Raw genomic sequence first — 20,151 nt, 5'->3', positions numbered from 1 at the left:
TGAGGGGTGCTAGCCCCTCCTATATATAGCTTTTGCCCCCCACAAAATGTCCGTAACACAAACATTAAATTCCATTGACAATGAAGGGGAAATGTTCGTCATCTTGTCTCATATTTGCCAATTCATCATTGTCGATGGCAAATATGAGACGTGTGAGGACAAGATGGCATACATTTTCCCTTCATTGTCAATGGCATTTCATGTTTGCGTTGCGGACATTTTGTAGGGACAAAAGCTATATATATATATATGACGTCTACATATGATGTACATTTTCCCTTCATTGTCAATGGCATTTAATGTTTGTGTCGCCATAAACTTACGTCATATTTGGTGGACATTTGACCTAATTTCTCCTTTCATTGTCAATTGCCAATATTGAGACGTGTGAGGACAAGAGGATGTAAATTTCCCCTTCATTGTCAATGGCATTTAATGTTTGTGTTGCGGGCATTTAGTGGGGACAAAAGCGGTATATAGGAGGAGCTAGTGCCCCTCTAAAACAAGGGTTAAAAAAGGCCCTGCTTCCCTGATTGGCCAACCCAATGCATACCCATCAGCTTTGCGAATTGGCCAAGCATCACGTGACATTTGAGCCCTCTGTAACTCTGTAGCTCTTCATTGATCCAAGTTTCTACTTCTCTGCTAATATGTTGCCGGGGACGGTGAATCTCAAAGGACCATCGGAAAACCTTCATGCTGCTGTGTCAGTGGGGAACAAGGTCTACTGCGTCGGAGGGTACAGTACCGGGGAGACCTACATGCAGAACATGGGTGAGATTGACGTTCACGTCTTCAGTTGCTCCCAGTGACAACTGAAGCTAGATGGTATTGAGCTAGATGGTATCATCTAGCTCAATGTTCGCTATTCCGAGGACGTCATGGGTCTATGGGGGTTTCCATTGTTCCATTATTATTATATTATTACATAAATTACATAAAATATTATGATTTATTTTAATCAGAATCTGCTTTCACTATATGCCTCATGAATACCATAATAGGGCGTTCATGACGCTACACTGATGCTCTAGTGACGTACAGTATAGTGGTGTAGCCCCTATATATAGCAGGAGTGTTAACTCATTACTGTTCTGCAGAGTGACCATGGCAGCCCTGAAAGTCTCAAAAGAACAGAAATATGACAGACAACTCAGACTGTGGGGTGACCACGGTCAAGAGGCCCTCGAGAATGCACACGTGTGTCTCATAAATGCAACAGCATCCGGAACAGAGATTCTGAAGAACCTTATCCTCCCAGGTATTGGAGCGTTCACCATCGTCGATGGACACACAGTCTCTGGGGAGGATATTGGGAACAACTTTTTTCTCAGCTACGGCTGTATAGGAAAGAACAGAGCTCGGGCTGCCACGGAGCTTTTGCAAGAGCTGAACAGCGACGTGTCTGGAAACTTTGTCGAGGAGACTCCAGAGAAGCTCCTGGACAATGACCCGGGCTTTTTTCAAAGGTTCACCCTGGTCATTGGTGTTCAGTTGCCAGAGAGCACATGCCTGAGGCTAGGTTCAGCTCTGTGGAGCGCGCGTGTACCTTTCCTAGTTTGCAGAACGTACGGCCTAATTGGCTACATGAGAATAGTGGTGCAAGAACACACAGTGGTTGAGTCTCACCCAGACAATGCCATAGAAGATCTGCGGTTAGTAAAGCCATTTTCTGAGCTAAAAAAACACACTGAATCCTATGACTTGGACAGCTTCAAGAAGAAGGATCATAGTCACACACCGTGGGTTATTATTGTTGCCAAATACTTGGAGAAGTGGCTCGATGACATTGAGCACAATAATCAGCCACCCAAAAACAGACCGGAAAAGGATGCCTTCAAAGAGTTGATTAGGGAAGGGATTTTGAAAAAGGAGAACGGTGTCCCTGAAGTTGAGGAAAACTTTGAGGAGGCTATTAATAACGTCAACACCGCCATAAACGCCACCAAGATTCCTGATGCTGTGAATGAGCTCTTTAACAGTGAACAGCACTGTGAACAACAGATCACATCACAGACCCCATCCTTCTGGGTGTTACTGCGAGCTGTCAAACAGTTCGTCCAGAATGAAGGCGCTGGTAACCTGCCTGTGCGAGGCACCATCCCAGATATGACTGCAGACTCCCAGAAGTTCATCAACCTTCAGAATGTTTACAGGGAAAAGGCACTGCAGGATGCTACCGCTGTGTCTAAGCATGTAGAATGCATCTTGCAGGCTGTGGGAAAGCCACCGGAGAGCATCTCTGAAAAGGAGGTCAAACTGTTTTGTAAAAACGCAGCCTTCCTGAAGGTGGTCCGTTGTAGGTCTCTAGCAGAGGAATATAGCGTGGATTCATTCAATAAGGATACAATCACTGAACAAATGGACGATCCAGACAGCCAGATGAACTTCTACCTCATGTTGCGCGCTGTCGATCGCTTCTTTCAGCAGCACTGCCGTTACCCGGGGGTTTGCAATCACCAGGTGGAAGAGGACACCGGTAAGCTGAAGCTGTGTGTGAGCAGCCTGCTGCAGGAATACAACCTGGAGGTAAACATCAAAGATGATTACGTCCACGAGTTCTGCCGATGCGGTGCTGCAGAGCCACACACAGTCGCTTCGTTTGTAGGTGGTTCAGCTGCTCAAGAAGCAATCAAGATCATCACACACCAATTCGTACCCTTCAACAACACTTTCATTTACAATGCAATGTCTCAGACATCCGCCACTTACTCGCTGTAGAAGAATGAAATGAGGTCTAATAATGGCACCGCTTCATGGGGATCTCAGATTTTTGTCTGTCTGTGTGCCAGGCCCAGGAGTGTGCCCAAGTATGGACAGGGCCCAGGGGTCGACTGATGTCACAGTACTGACATCATACACTGTCAGTATAGTTCTGATGTCATAACCTGGCCTCCAAGTACTTTGTGATTATTTCCCCATGCAATACAGGGACGGACACAATGTGACACAACATGGGGAGGATCTTCCAAAGTGGTTGATGCAGACCGTCGAAAGCCTCCACAAAGTCAATAAACAGTAAACACCATATGAAGCAGCTAGGTTGCTTCATATGGTGTGTGTCATATGGAGTGCTGAGGTGGCTGAGGTATGGTCTATATGACTTACTTTCGAGACTGAATACTTGCTGCGACAGTAGGAAGATATGCTCTCTGTTTTTCATCTTGTTGATGATGACGCACACCAGCAGTCCCAGATGTCTTGGAGGATGTGCTGGAGTATATAGGCGTGGTGTTTCTTGTTTTATCTTCAGCATCTCTGGACAGACACATGACATGTAGCTTGGGTGTCCAAGTATAGACTACTCACTGTAAGCTGCATGCACTAATTTGTCCACCGGAGGGAGCTACAGCTCAACTATTAAGGTTTCCTTGTTGTGATGCGATTGGTCTTTATTTCACTCACTGTAGCACCCTAGTCGTTCCTGCTGCTGTGTCTGAGTCACTCCATAATTTCCACAAAAATGGCACAAAATAAAGAGAGATAAATTCAGCAAGAAAGAAGAAATAGACAAAAACTCCAATGGCATATGTGCAAATGTTCGATTGGACAACCCGGGAAAAAAAGATCACACCTGTGTGAAGTGAGGGGCATTCTTATCATCGTACATCATCGTGAAATAGACACTATGTCTATTTGCTGGGAAAAAAAGTCCCACTATACTGTCATAAAAAATATTGCCTAATTATATCTGTCATTAACTGTTGTAAAGAACTTGTATGATCAAACATTTTTTAAACTCTTATGAATTGATGTAGGCTACATAAAGAATGGATTTAATTCCTCTAGCAAACCTTGTATTGAACGTTTTATGCAAACTGCTAATCAATCAATCAATCAATCAATCGGATGGTTGATTTCAGTGAGTTGTTCTGTAAAGGAATGCTTTAGATTTTCAGATATTACTTTCTTCATTAAAAACATTACAAATTCAGAAGAAATGGCCTAGCTGTCCTCAGCCAGTATCGAACCCATATCTTCTTCATATCATCTTAGTCATTCTGAATACTGTTATTTAGGGAAGGAATAGGCCTATCATAAACTAAAGTTTAGTTGAAATTCTACATACAATACATTTGACAAATAACTAGTATTTTAAAACTCATGTTTTCCATATGTTTTCAGTCAGTCCTGTCACATGTAGCCTATAAAACACTAACACGAATGTTTCCTATATTGTGTATTCCTTTAAGAATGTGAGTTTGAGGAAGTGACATCATTTGACCAAGGTGATACAAATTACCAGGAAACATAATAAAGGTGAGTTTTCTAATATGATTATATGTTTTTAAGCTTGTTTTTGCATATGGTTTTGATGAGGACCAGCTAAAGCTAGATGTCACACTAAAATATCGTATAGTTACTGAATTTCAAATTAATGCCATTCTTAAGAGAGGCACTGTAGCCCCTCCAATGTCAGGCTTTGTGTACTGTATTCTGCCCATGATGTTATGTGGGTGGCCTTTGGACTTCTTTTCTAACAGAATTTGTTCCGTAGGCCTACAAACTTTCAGTCCAAGTCAATGGCAAATGACTTCACATGAGCGTGACTTCTGTGACTTCATCATTCATACACGATCAGAATGATAAAATGTGCCCCACACAAATGTGATTTTCATGACCTTTATTGGTTAAATAATATGTACCGTATTGTAAGACGACTCTTATAAGACAACCCCCTTATTAAAGACTAACTGATTTGTCATCGGTGCCCGTACCCGAGGCGGGGTTGGCGAAAGGGCCTTTCTGTGTGGAGTTTGCATGTTCTCCCCGTGTCCCCTAGGGTAGGTATACCCTCACAAAAAACATGCAGTAATCCTGGTCTCTAAACTGCCTCCCCCTGGCCAGCCGGGGCGCCTGATGGAGGGGAAAGGAACTGGTTGGAATAACGTGTTCCTTCCACACGCTACGTCCAACCAGGGAAACTCCCCCCTGTCAGGTGTAAAGGAGCAACTTGGACACTCATGCATGAGTTCAAGTCCGTTGCTCTCCCCAGGTTGGCGGAGGGTGTGTAGAGCCCAGGATCACATTAGATAATTGACACAGGGGTGAAAAATGGGTTACAAAATCGTGGGATAATAAAAAAAAAAGAAAGACTAATTTGTGGAAAAAGAACATTGAATGTCAAATAGTCTTGTCCCATAATATGACCCCGTTTTTTAGGATATTCCCATGGGAAAAAACAGACAATAGTCTTAATTATATTCAGACCAATAGGGTATTTAACACATGCTATAATATTATTTGAATACAGAGACATTACACTAATTTGGAGGTTACTAATTCATTTAAATTTCTACATATTGCAGTAATGGCTCCAGTTAGTGCAGCTGTGTCAGGTGTCCTGATAGAAGAGAAGCCGATATGGAAGCAGAAACCTCAAGGAGGAAAAGTGTTCAAGAGTCGGATAACCTACTACAGGTACGCGTCATGTCTTTCCAACTAAAATGTGTGTTCTCTTCTACTTGTGAAAAGTGAAGAATACCAGTGTTCTGGAGCAGTGGGGTCCCGGGGACCCCCAGGGGTCCTTGAGGGAGTTCCAGGGGGTCCCCAGTTAAATGATAGTTTGGAACCAAATGGATCCTTATGGCTCTGTAACTCGGAGAGTGTACAAAATGGAACCAAAGTTCGCGTCCATTTGGTTCCATTTTTACACTCTCAGAGTTAAATTAACATTGATTGTACAATATACATTGGGGTCCCAGAGATAGAAATGCCATTAAATAGAGGACCGTAGCCGGATTCAGGTCAAACTGGGGGTCCTTGGTATATATTTACAAATGGGGGGTCCGTGGGCTATTGAGTATCATTTTTTGTGGGTCCTTGACATGAAAAGGTTTGGGAAGACCCTGTTCTGGATCAATTGATTTTCTATGGACATAAAGGCCTATCATACCTACTACTGTATATGTTATATACAAAAAACAAAGAAAACTGAAAAGAAGTAATATTAATCAGACATAATATATCCTTAATCTCCTAATAGTTTGTTTATGTCACGCGTATGTGAGCATTGACCATGTGTGCTTATGTGATCAATCAATCAATCAATCAATCAATCAATCAATCAATCAATCAATCAATCAATAAGAGCTGGCAATTGTTATTTTCACAACATTTGAATTAGTTTATAATTAGGTTTATATAAGTTTATATATAACAAGTGTGTGGCTATACTCTTTATTTATTTAGTGTTTAATCCGTTGGCTGGCACCTCACAAGGACCGGTTTGCTGTGCATGTTTGGTAACCTGATTGATGAGACCATACAATAACCATGATCAATTTTAATGCAAAATGTATATACAAAGTGCTGTTCATTTGATATGTAGCAAAAAGGACAAAACATAACAGCTTTCCATAATAAAAAGTTAAACCAATAATAACCATTTCACAGGCAAAATTGACACATATCCAAAACACGTTTTTTTTTTAATATCTTTAAATATTACAAATAAAGTAAACTATGAAGTTTACTTGTGTACAAATAATGAACAACAATAGAGACATATTTCAAAGGGCCCTAATGGAAGTGTAGGCAAGGCAGGCAGACAGGCAGGAAATACGGAATGTCACATTCTAGACCTCAGGAGCAACAGTACTGCTAGTGTGGTTATTGTTTTGTCTTAAGGCAAGACAAAGGGACATTTCCTTTTGGCTTGGTCTTGCGGCTGTTCAACTGCAACTCCACTCCAAAGGTCGTCAGGAGAAAGGCACAGCACGTTATTCACTCAATGGCAATCTCCTGAGCCTGAATGAAATAGTTACTGTACCTCTTATGCGACTGACACATGTAGGCTACTGAAACAGTTTAAAAGCTGAAATCAAGTTGACCCCTTGATTGTCTGAACAGAGAAATTATACCAGGAACAAGTATACTTTAACCCCCATCATTTATATACAATCTGCACACATTACTTCTTCTACACATCAATACTTAGCATTTGCCATTTGCTACACACTTTTGTCCCGAAATAACTTACATAACCATATACAGATATCTTTGTGTGGTTGGTGGCTTTGGTCTATAGTGGAATTGAAACACTTAATCAGCCCTGGCAGTGATCATTCATGTCATTCATTAGCCATTCAAGGACATAATTTTCACTCCAGAAGAAAATAATTAAAAATAAAACATTGTACTGTAGAAACAAAATTGGTGTGACTGATATTTACAGTTGCAGTCGGTAGGTACAAATACATATTATTTGTGTTTCACGTAATGCCTGAAGATGCTGCAAAAAGTGCAGAAACCTGACAGCAGTTCTCCAACTTGCTTATCTGCATGTCTGCACCATTGTACTTAAATGTACATACTTGATTGTACATATGTCCATTGTTCCATGAACGGAGATAGACAATTACCAGCACATCTATTGGCAATGTCCAGAGGACTGAGCTAGAGGGAACCTCTTCTCGGGGTTCCCACAGTTCCTTGGGGCGTTGGCCCCCCCAGCGCTAGCCACATCAAGGCCTAGCGACCGCCGGTAGGCAGCAGAGAGTCTGTAGAGCACCTCGGCAGAGGGTCTGGGCTGAGCGTCAGCCTTCTGCGTCATCAGCATCTCAAACAGAGTGCTGACCTCAGAAAGCAAAGCCCCGCCCAGTGGGCCTTCCTTCTCTGGCGTTTTGCCAAAAGTGGAGAAGGAGCTGGAGTCGTGGTGGACATCGTGGTTGGAACCGAGGTCATCCGGGGATGGCGGCCCGTTTGGGACAAACACGTTGTCGTGGTAGTCTCCAGTGAGGGGGAGTGAGAGCCGAGCCATCCATGCTGGGTCGTGGAAGTCCGCGAAAACGTCATCTGCGGGAACGGGCGACAGACAGGGAACGTAAGGTGTTGAAGCAAATTTTACAGATGGACACAAGTAATAAACAGCCAGGTGTCCTGTTGTTGGTCCCTGCATTTCGGCCGTAGTTTATTCCCCTGACCGTTTCTCTACAAAGACTCCGAAAACGTTTCTATAACTTTAGACACTGAACAGTTTCAATAAACAAAATGATCCTTGAACTGTCAAGAAAATGTAATTCCCCAGGATATACGTCAATAACAGAAGGAGCCACTGTGGGAAATGGGGCTCAAGGTTCCGTCCTACTGTACAATTCCCTCAGATAGATTAAAGTGCTGTATGTCGCGTTAAAAACAGGATAAGGGACATCAGAGGAGTATATTTATCTGCCTGTTGTGAACAGGCATTTCCTGCCATCCTCTTGAGAAGCAGTCCTGTCGGAGTGGTTAACGTGGTCGCACAAAATGAGCACGTACACACTCCAATGTGCTGAAAAGACACTTAAAGCCAAGCCATTTTCTGTAGTCAAGCATTCCAGGCATTTTCGGAGATGCAAAATCAGGGTGTGTCTGATTTGTGTCTCTTTGGCCGACATAAAACCTAGACACTGAATCACTGTGTCTTCCTTTTGTTTTATTCCATGTACCAAATGTATGTAACAATTTAACAACGTTGATTTTGTGAGCTTGAAAAGTCTTATTACACTGAGTGCTGCCTATAGCATAGTACATCAGTAGCCTATACAATGGCTTAAAAGCCCCAATCCCCCACCGGCGGGGGCAGAGGCTGTCCACCTCATGAACAGCTCTCAGCGGGTAAATGGGGCTGGTCAAGGTCTCAGGTTCCAACTCCGATATTTTTTCCCTCCTGGACCCCCCTGGGGTTTAAGAGGTTAGCAAGAAAAAAGTTAATTCGCAATTGATTGACTTCCTCTTGTTTTTTGGTGCAACCCCTCTTCCTCTAATGTCATTCTCCACTGTTGAATCTAATTAGGTTCATGGCCTGGAAAAAGCTTTACTACTGGCACTGTGGTCTCTTTCATCTAATCGCAACCAGACGCAAGGCATGTGCTTGCACTACATTATCTTTCTCTCTCTCTCTCTCTCACTCTCTCTCACTCACTCACACACACACACGCACGCACGCACGCACGCGCGCGCGCGCATGCATGTACCCACGTACACATACAAGCACACACGCCTGTTAAGTAGTGACAGTGAGAAAGAGAGGGAGAGAGGGCTGCCTCGGCTCGAAGCATCTGAACCACGGAGATCATCAAAAGCGGCGCTGAATCACATGGCCGGCGGCCCCTTCTGAAGTCTTCCTCACAACACCGGGATAACTCAGGAGCAGCCCTGCAGTTGCATCGCTAATATGCTGCTGGACCATGTAAAGACATGCTACAGAGAGACCCGGGCTGAGGCACGCTTGGCCCTGATCAAGGTCTCTTGTGTGCAACTGACACGGAGCGTGGCGACTCAGCGATCAAAGAAAGCTGCCCACATCACAGTGAGAGGTCGAGCAGCTTCAGTTGAAGTGCATCGGCCCTGTAAATAGTGGCCCTTTTCATGACGGCCATCTTTCGTTTAATCTTTTCTCTTTCAGTTGGTTGCGATTGCCGAAAACACAGCTGTAATTTGGGATAAGCTGCTCTCGTTTGCTTGAAACATTCTGCGCCGACGGACAGAGTGGAGGCTGAAACATTCTCTAAACTTGCCACTAAACTGGCACGCTTTACTCGTGTTGACTTTATTACAGCTGGTCTGCCTGCAAAGAGACTACATGGTCCACAAAGTAGCCTGGCTATTACTTCATTATTGGAACCAGACGAATCCTTCTATACCCAAATACCTTGAGGAAACACATGCACTCAAGACCAAAGCCATAAATAGCCACTGATAGGGCCCATTAAAACCTAACCAACATGTTGTTAATTAGAGCAAAGCTGAACTAATGATGATTGTTTGATAATGTAAGGCTAATCTATCTATCTATCTATCTATCTATCTATCTATCTATCTCATACAGTACAACACCTATAAGACAGACGCATTTGTCACTCTGCCCTCAGGTAAAAAAAATCCTAATAATTTTCAAGTTGTGTGTGTGTGTGTGTGTGTGTGAGACTGTGTGTGTTCAGTCTGTGCACGTTTGTGCGTGTAATGTGTCGCCGGAGGTCTGCAAAAATCAATCAGCATCTGTAAAGACAGGCAGACTCACACCTCTGTAATCTTCTCTCGTATTGGCCTGTGTCACTCTACTCTAGGGGGAGTTACGCTAGGAATGGTGCCTGCAGGGCAGCGGTGACTCAACTATGACACAAACACTGGTACGCACACACACTCACACACACACACACACACACACACACACACACACACACACACACACACACACCTGACCTTCCCCACCCACACCTTCTTTCTCACTGACACACTCACCGCGCCACGGCCCTTTGTTTCCTCTCTGTTATACTAGCTGCACTGACTTAAAATGAATCTCTCTCAATCTTCACACAAGGATGAAAAAATCCCCTTACTGAGCCCCAAGGCTCGCTGGGTAAAAAAAAAAAAAGATTCAGTGTACTAGGCCTTTTATCAGCATGAACAAAGGCGGGCCCCCTGGTTAGAATGTACCTCTGTCAAGAACAATATCAGGAAGAAGTTATATGTATCGGTATGTAGGCCTATGTTTACCATAGTACCCTATATGGCGGGCCCCTATTTGGGGTAATTAAAGTCATTTTTTCTAATCCTTTATTCAAAATTTGTAAAAAAATAATAATTAAATAGTCACTCAGCGGTGTGATGCGTTGTGAGCTTGTAGATGGGCTATTTTAGCTATTTGTCATATTGTAGGGTGTGTAAGTGGGTATAACATGCAAATGATGACAGTCTGTTTCTGCTTGGTATTACAATCTTCATTTATTTTAACAAAGGCTCTATCACTATTTCCAATTGATCTCTAAACCCAACCTCAACTGGCACACACAGTCACACACTGCTTTCTCTCAGGCAAGCACACTGCTTTCACTCTCTCCACCTGTAGGCAATAGCATACAAGAGCCTTTTCCAGCAAATCTCTTGATTTACACCAACATTGTTGTTACGTTATGAAGCATTTTGCTGAGCAACAGTTTGTTCATAGAACTAAGAACTAACACCATGCACCATGATGCACTGTCACGATTCTACTCTTGTCACAAGAGTCTTGTGACAGGATATACAATGCAGATTCTGACGAGGTAGGGTGACGTGATATTGACGGTATGAAATATACCAGCATTCATTAAATTGAGTGGGAAGAGGGTTTCGTCGTACCAGTGTTGTTGAGCAGGTTGGCAATGCCCTCCTCCAGCTGGGGGTCTATAGGTGAGTCTCTGCCTGCCTCCCAGTCTACGTCTCCAGGCTCGCTCTCCCCATGTCCACTATCCTTGGTACTCTGCCAATCCTGACAGTCCTGTCCTCCAGACCTGGAAGAGAGAGAGAGAAAACATAGTATCTAGGTGGTTATGGACTTCCAACTGATGGCATTTACAGGGAAGGTCAGCACACTCACCAGACTGTACAGTATAGTATATGGTCCATAGGCTGTAAAGGTTTAATACTACTAATACTTCTTTTGTATATTCATCGTTTTTGTTGTACAGTGTACAAACCATCTTAATTTCGAGCCCAGGTTTTAGTTTATGCCCACATTTATCAAGCAATCATTGATTGTTTGATAAATGGCGGGCACGCGTGCGTGCACACACACACACACACACACACACACACACACACACACACACACACACACACACACACACACACACACACACACTCTTTATCAGACTGAGTGCAGAGACAGGCTGAGACAGGAAGTCTCTCTGCCAGTCGGTGATGTAGATATGATGTAGATAATGAACATGTGTGATATAGGACTGGACCAGAGCAGTCATCATTAGATGTGATCATAGAGCAGCAGCCCACTCACCTTACATGGATAATAGAGTGCCTTTCTGTGGTTCTTTCAGCTCATTTACAGCATGTTATGGGCTCCTTAAAGGGCTACATGGTTTGCGTGCCGTAAATAGCAGATCTACAAGCTCACCGTGTTCTTAAAAATCACCGGGAAAACACCTATTGAACATTTTATCTTCAAGAATAGTTATGGGTTCTTGGAGACAGGCCTACATGGACGTAAGCTGTGTGTGTGTGTGTGTGTGTGTGTGTGTGTGTGTGTCTCTGTGTGTGTGTGTGTCTCTCACTTAATGTATGCGTACCTGCGCAGCAGCATGCATGCGCATGGAATATCCTGCACATGATGAAGTGCACCTGATTTGTCATCTATCTACTGTATGTGGTATCAAAAGCTGGTGAAGTGATGTCAATTCTTATCTCATCTCTAAGACAACATTGTGGTTTTTGAAGGTGCTGCTTCCTGGCACAGAGTTCTGAGTCACACCATCACTATACACTAAACACTTGGTCTTGCTATAGCCTGTCCCTTGAACACCCTTTCTCTCTCTCTCTCTCTCTCTCTCTCTCTCTCTCTCTCTCTCTCTCTCTCTCTCTCTCACTGACACACATATACCCACACACAGGCAGGCACCCATGGGCTTATGAGACATGCTTCCTGTCATTTGAGGTTAAGACCACTTCCTCTTTGATCGGCATCTTCTCTCCTTTGTTTTGTTCTGTTTGCACTCATTGACAAGTTTTTATGTTTGGACTGGCAACAATCAATCAAGCATGAGCAAATTGTGATTCAAAAGCCAACTAGAGTTGTTTCACTCTCCGTACCTGTGTAGGATGTTATCAAACTGGGAGCGGTACTGTTTCTTTAAGTCACATGGTCACATGGATAAAGTTAGTGTCATGTGACCTCTCTGCTGTCAAAAGCACATTGGTTTGATCATAAAGCATAGCATAATATGAAATGGACTACACAAGCCTGCAAGGGTTAGTGGGAGGACATAGCCTGCTTTCTAGCAGCCACCTGGCTCTTAAACAAAGACATGATAGTCTGAAAAAAAGACAGGGGGAGGAAGAACAAAGGGAAAAGAAGAGTTTTTATAGTCCCTCTGGAGCAGCATGAATTTAGGCATATGTTAAACACCTCTGAAAGCTGCAAATCCTTTGGTTTTTCATGCTGAGTTTCTAGTTTTGTTGCTTATTTTGTCTTGTAGAGCTGTTTCTTTTAGATGAAGAGGAGGGGTCAATGAGCTAACCTGCCGGCACGATGAGAGTACTTGTTGCCACGGAAGTTTGGCCTGGGTTGCAGCCGGCCTTGGCGGAGCAGGGTCAGGAGCTGAGAGATCTGCTGCAAGGAGGAAGACAGGAGAGGCCAGTTAGACCTGGAGTGAGACCATGCTACGGTGACAAACACATTTAATCTTTAGAACATGTCAGTGGTGCTCAACCTTTTTCATGTCAAGGACCCCCAGGATGTATATTTGTATGCGGACCCCTATCTGACAATCTGTTGTTCCAGGGCACCCCCCAGAAGCAAAGATTTGAGTTGAAAAAATATATTCAAAGATTTGGCCACATTTTCACGATTTTTCCAAAATAGCAGATCTACAAGCTCGTAGCGCGGCACTCTGTGCCACGCTATGAGCTTGGGGTTCCCGTCCTGAATGGGTTAACAAGCCTTTGACCAAAAAAAAAATACTTTTGATTTCTATTGACTGACTGATTGACCGGTTGATTGAGCCAAGATTTCCATCAGAAAACTTTAGAGCTGTGTTGTTCTTGAGGGCTGGCGCTATAGCCCTTCCAACGTCTGCCTTTACTGTATATGGCAGATGTTGCCTATGGACTTTTAATGTTTGTTTAGAGCACTAAACGTGACGTCATGTGGGATGTTTGTTTACAGCACTTTAAACAGGATGCACACGCACATTAGACACACCAACGGACCGACATGCGGAAACAAGAGGACATGTGGTCGAACATGCAGGGTTAGGGTTAGAGGTATAGGTCTAATGACAGTCGGACCAATAGTATGTCTAAACTAACCACATTTGTTTATTATTACCAGGCTTCACTTTACACATATGACTTTTTTGGTGTCTATTTGACCAAGTGCTTCAATCTTCAGTTCTTCACTATCAGTTAGTTTAGCTGTCTAAGAGATTAACAAGCACTGTAGCACTGCCAGGTGTGAAATGGATACATATTATTTCTGTATGAGAACTTAACAGTATATATTAATGTGGGATTCTAACAATGGCCAGGCCCTCACCATTTTATGCTGACAGCTTTGTAGTATTAGCGGACGCGGTGGGCGTCTGTGTGTGCATGCATGTCTGCGTGTGCATGTCTGTGTGTGCATGTCTGTGTGTGCATGTCTGTGTGTGCATGTTTGTGTGCTGTGCATATCTGTGTGTGCATGCCAGTGTGTGCATGTTTGTGTGCTGTGCATGTCTGTGTGTGCATGTCTGTGTGTGCATGCCAGTGTGTGCATGTTTGTGTGCTGTGCATGTCTGTGTGTGCATGTTTGTGTGCTGTGCATGTCTGTGTGTGCATGCCATGTGTGTGCATGTTTGTGTGCTGTGCATGTCTGTGTGTGCATGTTTGTGTGCTGTGCATGTCTGTGTGTGCATGCCATGTGTGTGCATGTTTGTGTGCTGTGCATGTCTGTGTGTGCATGCCAGTGTGCGGCGTAAATGTGAATACACGTGCATGTACGTAGTGTTTCCGCGTAGGCTATAGTATTTGTGTGTTTATGCACACGTGCGCTTTTTGCAGGGACAGGAAAGGGCCTCTGCGTAAAAGACTATTCTTCTTTGACCCGTTTCCTTCCAGGATAGACCTCAGAAATATGGACCTGTGGGGGGTGGGGGGGTGATGGAGGGGTGTGGGGGGCAGCAGAAAGTCCCTCCCTCACTCAGTCCACCAAGGCCTCTTCCTTAGGGTCCTCTTGGGAGAGACCTCAGAGGCCTAAGTGCCAACTAGGGCGGGTAGCGCAGGACGCTGAGGAAAAGCTGGGTTAAGAATCAGCCTCCGGCTTCCTGCTCTTACTAATGGAATTCACGTGAGGCCGTCGGGACGGGCCAAACTCTTTGTTCTCTGTCAGCAGGGCGTTGTTGTCCGCCTGGACTATAACATTCTATACGTCTCCATCCTAATGGTGGGAAGGTTTGACTACCACAGCATTCTGTACGTCTCCATCCTAATGGTGGGAAGGTTTGACTACCACAGCACGTCCGCAACTGAAAACCTGAAATGGTATTGAAGTACGAAAGGACCCAACAGTGTTGCACCGTAATACCAAATTGAAATACAGACATGTGTGTGTGTGTGTGTGTGTGTGTGTGTGTGTGTGTGTGTGTGTGTGTGTGTGTGTGCGCGCGCGCGCGCATTCGTCTGACCTACAATAATTTTGCTCAACCAACTGAGTCTATAGTAAGCATCATTTATATATAACTAATCCATAGATTGTACCGCAATTGTGACCTTTAAGTTATTGTGGAATTTCTCAGCTGCCCCATTGCTGTTTGTCTTTCGTCACAGCAGGCTCAGTAAGAGTGATTTGGACCATTTGTAACGGGACAGTCTGCAGCCCTTACATGTCAAAGCGGTGTTACCTTACACCACATATACACTGCAGTTTACTTTGGCTGGCTTCGCTTCACCCCCATAAAGGATCACAGCACTCCACTGATTCTTCCTGGCACCCCCACTCTCATTCTTTCAATACAAATATGATATGTGATATTGAGTAGAAAGGATCGGTCCTATTTCTCAGGGGAGGGTAGGGGAGCCGTCGGCTCGACTGTCTCTGACACATGAGCACCTGAATAAACGCTATGCTTTAGCTCTAAAATCATCTGTCAGCTGTCCCTTTAGGCTGTCTGGTTAAGTCATGGAACAGGCTAAAATAGCAGAGAGGCCACTGGGAAATTTTAAGGGAAGGAGGGGCTCTCCCTCACCATGCTCAGTAATGGATTTCCCGTTAAACCTTGAGGTAAACAATTTCTGCAATAACTTTGCTTTGGTTATACACAGGGACAAAGTAAAACAATTAAGGACCAGTGTGCTAGAATGAAATAAATTAGTTTATCGAACCTGTACTTCTGGTGAAGCCGCGGACAGCTCAATGGAGTTGTCCCCAAAGGCGGCCATGGACAGGCGGACCAGGTTCCTCAGCATCTGCCTGTGTTCAGCATCCTGCCTCCCTCTGCCCTCTGAGCTCTTGGGCCTACGAAGCGTTGCTTGTGACGACGATGGACCTGATGGCGCCTCTTCCTCCTCTCCTTCGGGTCTGCTTTGGGAGTCGGGGTCGGTGCAGCGCTTAATGGTGTTGGTGTGCGACCCGGAAGAAGACGAGGAAGTGTTTCTAGAGTTGCGGAGGGTCCGGTATGGCGTCGCCGGGGTCCGGGGCAGAGTGCCGTCCAGTTCTATGCTTCCGGGCTTCCTGAGTATTCTGCCGTGGGAGATGGGTAGAGTGGCGTCGGCCTCTGGATACTGGGGATGCACAGAGGACGTCATGGATGCTGCCGCCATACTGTATTGGCTTCCAGAACGCTGCTCCCCGGTCATCGGGGGCAGGGGATTCAGCGGCTGGGCCTCACTCTCGTTCTCTGAGGGCTCTTCCTTTCGTCCTCTGAGGACAGGAACAAGTTGAATGTCTGACTTCCTGATGTTTTTCTGCGGGCGCCGCGGATGACGGGTATACGTGGACTCGGCCTCTCTGCAGTTGTAGGCCCGGTTGTCTCGTTTCTCAGGGCGGCAGAACGTGGTCACCAGGGCGATGGCTAACAGTAACAGGAGGCACGTGGCACCGAGGCAGAGGGCTATCATCATGGTGAAGCTCAACTGGCGGCGGTTGCCGGGAGACGAGTTCTTGAGATGGTCCTTCAAATTAATGAAGGTCATTTCCAAGGTGGCTTTCGTTACCAAGCTGGGAGTTCCCATGTCGGATACGGAAATGTCCACCTTGAATGTTTTCCCAATGAGTTCGGTGGCATTGGTGGTGTTGACAAACAGCTGCCCCGTCATGTGATTCAGCCAGAACAGCCCAGTGGGATTGCCGTCAGCGATGAGGAAGCTGAGCTGTCCATTCAAGCCAGAATCTGGGTCTTCTGCTTTTACGGTTGTAGCCAGGAATCCCACGAGTCCATCATGTGCCGGGCGATTGATGGGTGAATTGGTGGATCCCTCATCCACACCATTCCCGAGTTCGGTCACAATCTCCCCCCTGTCTGCGTTGACAGGGACACTTAGAGATGCCACTCCTTTCACGGGCTTTGGCTCAGTGATGATTGGGTAATTGTCATTGACGTCTTGGATATCAATATGGACTGTGGTGGTGCTGGTGAGAGGGGGGTGGCCCTGGTCAATGGCCTCCACAATGAATAAGTAGGTACGGGACTCCTCGTAATCCAGAGACTGCTGGACGCTGACCACACCACTGGTTGGGTGGATGGCAAACGACGCTGTGGGTGATCCGAGTTCATTGGACTCCCGTATGGAGTAGGACACCCTTCCACTAAGCTCCAGGTCTACGTCATGGGCATTTACTTTGAGAGCATGGAAGCCGGCAATGTTGTTTTCCTGAAAAGAAGCCCTGTAGTTGGAGGTGGAGAAGACCGGGGCGTTGTCATTCTCATCCAGCACATGAACAGTGACGTGTCTAACACAGGACAGTGGAGGGTCTCCATAATCCTGGGCGAGTAGTGTGATATTATACTCCATAACCTTCTCTCGGTCAAGGCTGCCATTGGTTACAATCATGTAATTGTCCCCATGAATTCTTTTGAGGCGAAATGGGCCAGATCCTTGCTGGATGTGGGCCTTCATTTTGCCATTGTCCCCCGAATCTGCATCGGAGACCATCACCAATGCCAGGAATGTGTCCTCTGGTGCCCCTTCCAACACGGTGGCTACAGGCGAGTCAGGCGGCGTCCAGGTGATGTGGATCCTCGGTGCATTATCGTTTACATCCTTTAGCTTGACATGAACTTTACAGTGAGAGGGGATTGAGTTGGGTCCATGGTCGCGGGCTTGAATGTCCACCTCATACGAGTGCTTGGCCTCGTAGTTCAGCAGGCCTTTCAGAGTCACGTCCCCGGTTTGGGGATGCACGCTGAAGAGTTTCTGTACCTCTGGAGGTGCGTGCTTGCTGAGGGAATACTCCACTTCCCCATTAGCGCCTTGGTCAGGGTCAGTCGCCTTGAGGTTGACGACTAGCGTTCCTTGGGCTGTGTCTTCAGCCAGCTCCACAATGGGTGTACTGTCCTCAAATGTGGGGCTGTTATCATTAGAGTCCAGAATGTTTACACGGACTAATGTGCTCCCTGACCTAGGGGGGTTCCCCTTGTCCCAGGCCATCAGGGTGAGGTCGAAGGAGGCCTGAACTTCCCTGTCCAGCTCTTTAATCACCACCAGCTCTGACTGCTTGGTCCCACCTGGGGCCACCCTCACATCCAGCGCAAAGTGTTGGTTGACGGACAACGAGTAGGTCTGGAGACCATTGGGCCCGGCATCAGGGTCCACTGCTCTGTCCAGCGGGATTCTCATCCTCAGGGTGGCCGTCTCCGAGATCTCCACCTCCTGCAGAGGGCTGGGGAAGCTAGGGCTGTGGTCATTAAGGTCCATCACTTCCACGCGCGCCCGCAGGAATTGCACAGCGCCACCTTTCCTGTACAGGACACTGAAGGCCAGCTCGCACAGGTCCGCACCTCGGCACAGCTCCTCCCTGTCCAGCTGGCCGAGGGTGGAGATGAGGCCATCTCGGGCACCGACGGAGAAGGGCAGGGCCTGCCCGTGCTCTACGACCTGGAAGTCCTCCAGGGAGCCGGTTTCGTCCCTCTGACGCAGGTCGTCGACCAGACGGCCGACCCGCGTCCCGGCCGGCTGCTCCTCCCAGACACGGTACATGAGGGTCAGCGGCGACGACTCGGAGGAATGGGCCTCACAACTAACACTCAGAACCAGCAGTAGAACCAGCAGCATGGTGGTGGCAGATATCAGCTGTCTAATACCTAAATGGGCATTTTCTATCATTCAGAATGGCAAGGATATAAGGCCCACTCAAATCTTATCAAATTATGTAACTATAATTTATACTGTAAAAGTCGATTTTGTTTAAGTAAAAGTAATATAATATGGATGTATTTTAACAACCATTCAAAAATAAAACAATCAAAGGATGGCATGTAACAAAATATCCAGTGGATTAACAATAATCTTGTTGAGGGCTATAATAAAATAAAATGAATAAAAATGAAATGTTTAATAATAATATTCTAAACTACGTAAATACGTTGATTCTAAGAACATAAATCTGACAAAAACTGCAGTCTAGACAGGACATAATTACAGAAGTATATAATTAGAATAACAGCCTCTATCTTCCGCTCACACAATCCTGCTTGCTGCACAACACACAATAACTAATAACTAAACACAATCTATCCTACTGGATAACTCCGTTCTACCAAGAGCTCCATTAAAAAACAGCTTTTTCCAACACACACCATCCAGATTCCAGACAATGGTACAATACACTATTCTACCCACTGCTCAATATACAACAGCCCTGCCTACTAGCATTACTCACTCACAATGCTGCTGGCTCCCAGCCTCTCGGCTCATATGGTATTCCTGCTCTCAGTAAAAGTTTGGATCTGAATGAGTGAGGGAGTTTGGATACAGGACTCCACATGCTGGGAAGGTCACAGCCAATCAAAACAGAGGGGGTTGTTCCTCCAATCCAGGCTCTCCAGTCTCGACGCATGAAAAAGTTCAGCTCTGACGATGCTGGGCAGAAGTTGAGAGAAAATCTGGAGTGCTTTTAAAGAAACGCGATGCCTCCTCTCCAGCACCCCCGCCCACCCCCCCACCACTAACTCTGGATAAATGTATCACAGGCTGGATGCTGGCATCTTAAATCATTTGCAAAATGTGACATTTTACCCCAGAGGGGTCGAACACACTACAAGAGTATCTGAAGTCCGTCTCGGTGATGAACATTCTGGTCTTGTGACAACAAAAATAAGATACGATAAGTCTCCCTCATAAATATGGAGAATGTGAATCAACTGTCATGAAGAGCTCTGTTCAGTATGCTTTAAAGTCATCTCGTGAAGACACTGAGGCTTTTCTGTTAAGCACCACAGCAGTAAATTCATTCGCTTGCTTGGTTTTTAAAGTCTTGTGCCTGATCTTTACAGCCATGGACATCCAAGAAAGACAATGACAGCCATTGTCAGATCCCAAGGACCTACAAACCAACAAAATGCAGAAGGCATCACTGTTGGGAAGCTTGGAATCGTTGAAAACACAAAATGACAATGAAATAAATGCTTAAAGCATGTTAATAATATGGAAAAAAATGTCAAATGGGTTGTTTCCACGTGTTAAAAATGAGTTATAGGA

The 20,151-nt window shown here is 45.4% G+C and overlaps 2 protein-coding genes across 3 annotated transcripts; one reads left to right on the top strand and one right to left on the bottom strand.

Annotated features, from left to right (window-relative positions):
• The first annotated feature begins 666 nt into the window (after window positions 1-666).
• Window positions 667-2,812, top strand: LOC308322720 (NEDD8-activating enzyme E1 regulatory subunit-like). Its single transcript, XM_080774128.1, has 2 exons — window positions 667-774; window positions 1,101-2,812. The coding sequence occupies exon 2, from the start codon at window positions 1,108-1,110 to the stop codon at window positions 2,719-2,721; it is 1,614 nt and encodes a 537-aa protein (XP_080630254.1). The 5' UTR covers window positions 667-774; window positions 1,101-1,107; the 3' UTR covers window positions 2,722-2,812.
• A 3,487-nt stretch (window positions 2,813-6,299) lies between these two features.
• pcdh12 (protocadherin 12) lies at window positions 6,300-19,386 on the bottom strand. 2 transcript variants are annotated; one of them, XM_080774514.1, is made up of 4 exons: window positions 15,838-19,386; window positions 12,996-13,087; window positions 11,104-11,255; window positions 6,300-7,797 (listed from the first exon to the last, which is right to left on the bottom strand). In XM_080774514.1, exons 1-4 carry the CDS (start codon window positions 18,775-18,777, stop codon window positions 7,373-7,375), a joined length of 3,609 nt encoding a protein of 1,202 aa, XP_080630640.1. In that variant the 5' UTR covers window positions 18,778-19,386; the 3' UTR covers window positions 6,300-7,372. The 2 variants fall into 2 exon arrangements, 1 of the variants encoding a protein (XP_080630640.1); XR_013964783.1 differs by lacking the exon at window positions 6,300-7,797 and having other exon boundaries at window positions 11,136-11,255; window positions 12,884-13,087.
• Window positions 19,387-20,151: the final 765 nt, after the last annotated feature.

The sequence above is a fragment of the Protomyctophum bolini genome (genome assembly GCF_963924005.1).
Source record: "Protomyctophum bolini genome assembly, chromosome: 10".
Taxonomy (NCBI): domain Eukaryota; kingdom Metazoa; phylum Chordata; class Actinopteri; order Myctophiformes; family Myctophidae; genus Protomyctophum; species Protomyctophum bolini.
This window is presented reverse-complemented; position numbering and strand designations above follow the sequence as displayed.

Excerpts from the sequence above, each read along its gene's own strand:
- LOC308322720 (XM_080774128.1), top strand. The coding sequence starts at position 1,108 with ATGGCAGCCCTGAAAGTCTCAAAAGAACAGAAATATGACAGACAACTC.
- pcdh12 (XM_080774514.1), bottom strand. The coding sequence starts at position 18,777 with ATGATAGAAAATGCCCATTTAGGTATTAGACAGCTGATATCTGCCACC. Across the intron at positions 13,088-15,837 it reads CGGCTTCACCAGAAGTACAG|CAGATCTCTCAGCTCCTGAC; the intron begins GTTCGATAAACT and ends TCCTCCTTGCAG. Across the intron at positions 11,256-12,995 it reads TACTCTCATCGTGCCGGCAG|GTCTGGAGGACAGGACTGTC; the intron begins GTTAGCTCATTG and ends TCTCTCTTCCAG.